Source organism: Ipomoea triloba, chromosome 2 (genome assembly GCF_003576645.1).
Source record: "Ipomoea triloba cultivar NCNSP0323 chromosome 2, ASM357664v1".
Lineage (NCBI taxonomy): Eukaryota > Viridiplantae > Streptophyta > Magnoliopsida > Solanales > Convolvulaceae > Ipomoea > Ipomoea triloba.
The window spans coordinates 16,394,848-16,402,716 of record NC_044917.1 but is presented as its reverse complement, the minus strand read 5'-3'; the positions used below and the strand labels follow the sequence as shown (position 1 = coordinate 16,402,716).

General features: G+C 34.7%; 1 protein-coding gene across 3 annotated transcripts; it reads right to left on the bottom strand.

Annotated features, from left to right (window-relative positions):
* Positions 1 to 350: 350 nt before the first annotated feature.
* On the bottom strand, positions 351 to 6,764 carry LOC116009905 (signal recognition particle receptor subunit alpha-like). Of its 3 annotated transcripts, XM_031249089.1 has the most exons (11): positions 6,474 to 6,764; positions 5,911 to 5,946; positions 2,991 to 3,972; positions 2,324 to 2,408; positions 2,030 to 2,125; positions 1,723 to 1,875; positions 1,529 to 1,636; positions 1,310 to 1,429; positions 999 to 1,124; positions 828 to 911; positions 617 to 742 (listed from the first exon to the last, which is right to left on the bottom strand). In XM_031249089.1, exons 3-11 carry the CDS (start codon positions 3,947 to 3,949, stop codon positions 617 to 619), a joined length of 1,857 nt encoding a protein of 618 aa, XP_031104949.1. In that variant the 5' UTR covers positions 3,950 to 3,972; positions 5,911 to 5,946; positions 6,474 to 6,764. The 3 variants fall into 3 exon arrangements, with proteins under 3 accessions (XP_031104946.1, XP_031104949.1, XP_031104948.1); XM_031249088.1 differs by lacking the exon at positions 5,911 to 5,946; XM_031249086.1 differs by lacking the exons at positions 5,911 to 5,946; positions 6,474 to 6,764 and having other exon boundaries at positions 351 to 742; positions 2,991 to 3,949.
* Between the last annotated feature and the right edge of the window lie 1,105 nt (positions 6,765 to 7,869).

Below are 7,869 nucleotides of genomic sequence, written 5' to 3'. Positions count from 1 at the left end.
AATTAATAAGTGTTGGGCGGAGGCCGGTGATGGGCCAAGTCAAGCAATTGGTGGCAGGAGATTGTTGGGCGGAGACAGGTGAAAGACCAAGTCCAACATCCTGCCTCTCGAAAATGTGGTAGCGGTATATATAAGGAAATAAAATTACGCCTTCACTATAAACTATAGCTTTTGGCGTAGTGGTAAGCGATTGATCCTAACAAGTGGTATCTGAGCTTAGGTCATGGGTTCGAGCTGGGAGGGGGAATTGTTGGGCATATTCTATAAAATGGTAAATCTGATATGCATTATATCTAAATTGAGATCGAAATCTCCCAATGGTAAATCTGGGATTTCTAAAACCAGATAAATTTCATCACCAGTGGCATACTTTCCAGCATAACTTTCAGTAGCTTCTCCAATGCTGCAAAATTGGTATCGGAAGTAAAATCACAAAAACCCAATATCTAGAAATGAAAGACCAAGTGCAATGGATCACTTCAATCACACTTAGTGCAACAGCATTCGGAGTCTTAATATCACATAACAGACACAACAAACAGAACTGCAGCAAGGATTTGATCGTTAAAGTTTGCGCAATGGAAAGCAAGCAAGATACAACGACACAAAGTCACAACTACTTGAGCAGGGTCTTGACAATGGACTTGACATTGAGCTTCTTCAAGTCTGTATACGACTGCCCACATCCCACAAACATGACTGGTGCTCCAGATATGTAAACCATGGATAATGCCGCTCCCACCTGCAACCATCAACGCATATCACATTTAAAATGACCAGTGTACACCTATTCCATCGAAAAGGGAAATAATAGGATCATATTTTACCTTGTCATCAATGGTGTCAAACTTTGTAAGGAGAATTCCATCGATTAATCTTGGATTTGGAGAGGGTGATAAATCGCCCAATTTCTACAACAAGAAGCAATCACAATGTGTAAGACAACTATTACAGAGTAAGATATATATATACACACACACACAGGATGAACTACAAACCTGATTGAATTTTGATAATTGGTCAACAGCATCATTGCCCACAAGTGCCTCACCAACAAACAGGACTAAATCCGGACTGTTGACATAAATAAGCTTTGATAGTGCTCTCATCAATGGTTCATTATCCTGCGGGAAGCAAAACAAGATATGTACCAGTGACTATGAACATAACCCATACACTAGATATAATGCATCCAATCATGCATCTGAAGTCCAAAGTGAGTATGTATATGTCTATATGCATGCTGAATACGCACACACGCGTAATGGAATTCTGTTGTGGAACAAAGATTCTAATTAAATCCAAATACCTGCATTCGACCAGCTGTATCGACAAGGACAACATCAGAGCCATTGCGAGAGGCCTCTTGGATTGCTTCCTTTGCAACAATTGCAGGGTCTTTCTCATAGCCCTTCTCAAATATTGGGATCTATAAATGCCAAAGTTCAGGCATCACAATCATTTCCACATATTTTAAGTGATTCTAGCAGAACAATAAAGCCCTAAGAACAGACATGTCATAACATACCTGAAGCCTACGGGCATGAGTTCGTAGTTGCTCCACAGCTCCTGATCGGAATGTGTCACAAGCAGCCATCATTACATTGATCTTATGCTGTTGAAGCCAATAAGCAACCTGTACACAGCAGACAAAACAAGCTTGTCAAATACATGAGTAGCAGCTCCATGATAAATACCATAAAGCATCAAACATCAATTAACCTTTGCAAGATTGGTTGATTTCCCAACTCCATTAACCCCTACAAAAACCACGACATATGGTTTCCCTTGTTCCTTTGCTGCGTGAACATCCCTCAAAATGTCAATGGAGCGTTTAGGAGTCAATATGCGGACAAGAGCCTCCTCCATTGCAGCCTGGTTTGATGAACACAGCCTTTCATATTAGAATTTTACAAAAAGGAAGTAAACAAAGGGATTAAAAAGATGTTTGCAATTAAGATAACATATATGTTACTTAATTCCTTAGGCTCCCTTTTGGAGCCTGTTTTTATGTTAATGGTCATATTACCTTTACTATTGAAGAAATTCTCGTAAAGGAGGCTTGCTTTTTACCCTCAAGGCTGGCTGCAACTGACTCACAAAGCTTTTCAGCAATTTCCTCAGCCTAAAAAGAATATCATTAAAACTTTAACGAAAACATCAAAACTTCAAAAGATTGTCAAACGAAAAGCTTGGTCATTGATCAATGAAATCATTCCCCTTTCTTGTTCTATCCTTAATTTTCCCTCTTTACACCTATTTCGGTTTCATTTTCTGTTTTTGTTTAGTGGGTAGAGCATTATATGAAATAGAAATAGCATACCACATTCTTGGTCATAAGCATGTCCTTAAGAGATTTTAAGGGTAGTTCCAGGTCCGCCTTCTCTAAATTTGCCTTACCTGCAATACTGGAAAAAGGGAAGGGCAAGTGAAAAATAATATCAATGTCAAAACAGTTTCAAAATGGATGCAACCCAAAACAGTAACAGGAATGCATCTATGTGCTCAAAAACAACTAAACAAGGGCAGCTTTATAGTCAGTAACACCTAAAATCAAACAACATAATCACAATAATGACCCACTAAGCATGTGCAAGAAAGAGGACAAGGGCTGCATCCAAAGTTCCAAACTATGGTCTCACAAATATTGGTTTTGAGTTCACCTTACTCTACATTATCATTCATCAATTCTCTTAGTCTATTACTAAAATATTTTTGTGGTTGCCATACAACAGAATATCAATAGAACTACAAAAAGGTTGCCAGAGAAGCATGAATAATAATCTTTTTTTCTCAAATGAAAAAGCCAATCATTAGAGAGTTTTCTCAAGGGGGAAGACAAGAAAATCATTAACTAGAATGACGCCAATATAAATACCAAATAACAGGAAGAAGAATGTGTGGTCGATGAGAAGAGAATGGAAAAAACAAATAAAATTAGGTGGGAGGAGAAATCCCCCTTCTTCATAGAGAAGGGGTAGGGGAATTACCTCTGGAACATAGATGAGAACCACCATTTTTTCTTTGTATCAACCTTGTTGTCATTCTCTGGTTCCTCATCATCCTCCTCACTTTCACTATCATTGATAATTTCCTCTTTGTCCATCATACTCTCACCTTGATCCACTGCCACAGCTGCTACATTCTGCACCTCATCCTCAGTCACATGGTCAGTAAAATCTAACTTTGCCTTTGCAGGTGAATCATCCCAGACTCTATTCTTTTTCATTATTTTCTTTGGCTCTGCCTTAGAACCTTTTTTAACAACAGTATCAGTTTTCTTTCCAGCTTTAGACCTAAGTTTCTGTAACTTATTTACATCGAATGCCCCAGTTTTAGAGTTAACATTCTCTTTACCCTTATCAGCCCCCTCTGCGGGCAAACTCTCATTCCCAAATCTACAATTAGAATCGCCATTTTCTAGTGAGCGGTTTTTAACCTTGTCCTCTCCACCGTCATCTCCTGATTCACTTTTTTTATTACCTCCATCGAACATGCCCCTCTGAACTTGTCCTTGCTTCTTAGCAAGAGTATTCTTCATAGGCTTTCCCGCCTGCTTTGATTTCTTCATTTCCTCAACACGTGCCTCTGCCTCCTTCTTAAGCTGTTGAAAAATATCATCGAAGTCATTGTACAAGGTCCTTTTGGGATCATATATCTTTGAGAACTCTTTCTTAACCATCATTAGTAGATCATCAACATACAAAAGATGGAGAATCCTCTGATAAACAGCAACAAATACAAGTCCAAGTTCATTGTGAAATGTCCACTTAAGAGTATAAGCAGCTCCTGGCACATCATAATTATAGGATGTAGAACCTGATCGTTCTTCCAAGAGACAATACCGAATCAAGATGTCAATTGGAGAACCTTTAAGAGCATTTCCAAGCTCTTTGCAGGTCCAGAGGATCAACCCCCCTCTAGTGAAAATAAATAACTGCTCTAACATCTCTGGACAATGCAACCAAAAGTCTGAAAGAAAGCAAAGCCAAAATTATTAAATTCAGAAATCAAAACAACAAACATTAAACAAATCAAGAAACACCATTTAAAGATGCCAATCCAATAATAATTAAACAAAACATATTAAATTAAATTATCAATTTAATAGAACATCAATTCCCAGAAAAACACAATCTCAGGCACAAAACATAGATCAAACGGCCTAAAACCCAATAACATGCAGATATATATTCCATTCATTTGCATATAAAATACATCTGACAAATCAGCAAATTGTACAATTCAACTTTAGAAATCTAGAGAAAGCAAGATCAATTGAATAGAATTATGGAAATAAAAAAAAATGTGAAAAATATGAATAAATTAAAAGGTCATCTTTTACCTGTTTATTTTGTGGAAAAATATATTGGAGAAAGCCCCTGTTTAAGAAAATGGAAAAAAGAAAACGAGAAAGTAATGCAATTATCCCTGTATTTATAGTTGAAGATGCTAAATTTGACTAGATCCTATGGTTTGTGAATCTGCTTTCCCGTTTCCTTTTTCTTGTAACGTCACATCCTCTATTCTGCGTGATGGTGCATGTTGTAGCATATATCATAACCAATGTGGAGTTAATATTTCATGCACTCAAAATGTGTGGAGCTAACAAGCAAGAGTAAGGCATCATTGTTTTCTTGACATAAAATTCACATAATATGCAAGAATGTTCTTATAGAAATAATAAAATGTCCACATGCATCATTATTATATCCACATGTAGTAAACTAAATGTTCATGTAATTTGTAAACAATCTTACTATATGAAATAGCCAAAAGCCTAGGAAAACGTGATGGAGCGAAAACTCCCGCCTAAGAAAAAACGGTGCCGTTTTATTGTCTACAAATATTGCTTACGTATTATTGTGTCTTGCATTTGTATATACTACGTAGTAAAATTATGATGATGATGACAGGTTTATTTTTTATTCAAAAAAAGGACATAAAATATTTTATTGAGAAGACAAATCTGAAAAAGGGGGAAATGGTGTATATTGACACCTTGAGCCATGTGCATTGCAATTTCCAAGAAAAGCATGTTACCAATTCCCGCCCAGATTACCAATAAATGTCATTTCGAATTTCAAATTCATGAATATATCCTATAAATATTAAATATCCTGCGGTGTAATCCTCACTTTTACATTGAGGCGGAAGGAGAGAAAAACATCAATTGAAGCGGAAGGAGAGAAAAACATCATGAAACAAGAGGTAATAACTCATACTAAAGCTATAACCTTTTGCAATATGCAATTCCTCCATTTTTTTTTTTTTTACATTTGTCAGTGAAGAGTGAATGGGGCAAGCAATAGAATGGACACACATGCTCAGAATGTATTATAGAATCCCTTTTTAGGATTTCAACAGAATGCCAAGCAATACTCCTGGCATTCACACCTGAAATCATCATGAGCATATAAAACTTAAGTATGTTTGTGCCTATTCTTACATTCTAAATGATAATGTGGTCATATAAAGTGTAGTATTCCATTTGTCCCTTGGATATTGTCAGTTCTGTTGTAACATTTATAATAAATGTAGGCAGTACATATCTTTTCCAAAATAGAAGAAAAAACATGACAACATGGAGTAAATATTTTCACAGTTAAGCAGGTCATCTATGGTACATATTACCAGGAATGTATTCACAGCATTAAAACATACTGCAGTAGAAGAGGTTCAGTTCCAAGCAATCAAGTCAAAAATTGATAAAGCAGTACAAACAATGTTACCATAGGCTGCAAAACGAAGAAGAAATAGATGCAAATAAAGGTACTGGGAACTTTTTTGGCTACCTTAAGAATACATAAACCAATGACCAAACTGATTTGTTAAAAAAATTCCCAGAATGAAGAGAGCAAACAGTTCCCAGAATGAAAATTTCTAAGTAGATAAGAATTTTGTTCACACCTTATATTGGGTTGCAGCATTAATGAAGACAGATTCCTACACATTCACAAGCTATTCAAATCATTATATGCCTATTACTTTTGATTTAAAATACTACGGAGTAATAAATACTTGCATAGTTGCATACCATATGTATCTATGTTGTAACTCATTTTGTTATATATATTCTGGATGTTTTTCAGTTAATTGATTACTTTATAAAATCAGGTTTTATAAATTAGCATACAAAATTTACTCTTCATGAGGGTATAAATAAATTTAACGAAATTGCTTTAAAATTTTGCTTAATATGTTCTTATTATTTTGTAACTAACAAATAACAATTCATATTTTAATTCTTATCTAAAAATATAATAAGATGACATTCCAAAAAAATAAAATAATATTAATAATTAGAATTCTGTAAAACATGCTTGAAAATAATTTTTTATTCATGTTTGACAATATAAGAAAATTTGATGCAAGAATAAAATCAAAATTTCAAAAACCAAACAAAAGAAATTTCAGAACATTAAAAAAAAAATATTTTGTCCTTCCTCCAAAAAGCAGTGGAGCAGAAATACCAGATCTGGAGCGTGGAAGCGATGGAGACGGCGCCAAGACGTGGATCTGGAAACTGTATCCCTGGAGCAGTCCACGTGGACGGTTGCCGGGATCAGACGACGGAAAAGATGGACGGTGGTGGCAAGGAGAATGGGGTGTGAGTGTTTGGAGAAGAATCAGAAGATGGAGAATGAGAGACTGAATGAGATTGCGAGAGACAGAGGGGCGGCCTCGATCCCTGGAGGCTGGTCCACGATGGCCTACTGCGGTGCGCGGTGACAGTGAGAGACAAATTGCGACAGGGGGCTGGAAATTTTTTTTTTTGTTGTTGAAGATAATTTGTATTTAATTTAAAAGTGGGTGCTGCACTGTTGAGTGTTGAAACTTAGACAAAAAATAAAAAATATAAAATATAAAAACAATATGTATTATACTCCGTGTAGATTAAAAAAATTAATTATTAACTATAAATGTAAATTTCTATTGTACATTACATCAATTTATATAATTATCTATAGCATTGTACATTAGTGTGCTTATATGTATTATACGGAATGGTGGTTAAGACTGGGAGAGGCGAAGTATAATCATGTACAGAAAAATTGTTAGAATTCGGTTTCAACAGCATACCAAGCAACCTGTGACTCTGCATAATCAAGGGTTCTTAATGCACACCTGAAATCACAAGAGCAGTGTATGATCATTGAAGCAAAAGGGAAAAATCAAGAAACAAGATCATTGAAGCAAAAGGAAAAAATCAAGAAACAAGAGGTGATTACTAATTAGTCATTACTTACCTTTGTATATCACTTTAAAGCTATATTTTATGAAGACTTGAATCAATTCCTTTGTAACCCTTTTTAAGGCTTCCAACAACATACCAAGAGCATTGCCATTGACACCTGAAATCATCAGAGCAGAGTATGATCTTAATAGCAATAAAATTCAATCTCAAGTAAATTAGAAAGTGCACTTTTAAAAGATATTGACAACTTAGAAATTAGAACATATTTATAATAATTAATAAACATAGTTGTAATGTATGTTATAAATTATCTCTTTAACACTTAAAGGAATTTAAATTTTGATTACACTATAACTATCAGTCATTATTTACATTCCCACCAAACTATATATATATATATATATATATATATATATATATATATATATTAACATGGCATATATAACAAAAATCTATGTTTGAATATAGAGTTATCACATATACAATACTTTCAGATATGAAATAAGATTTAGAAATATTGCATGAAAATACTCATTAGTTTATAATGGATATGTAATAATATCAGTTTGACCACATTTTGATTATTTAGGCACAAAAGGTTTTAGTAGCATCATTTATTGTAATTGTTTTAATTTCATTAGTAAAAGCATGTAATTCTAATTGCACAATTA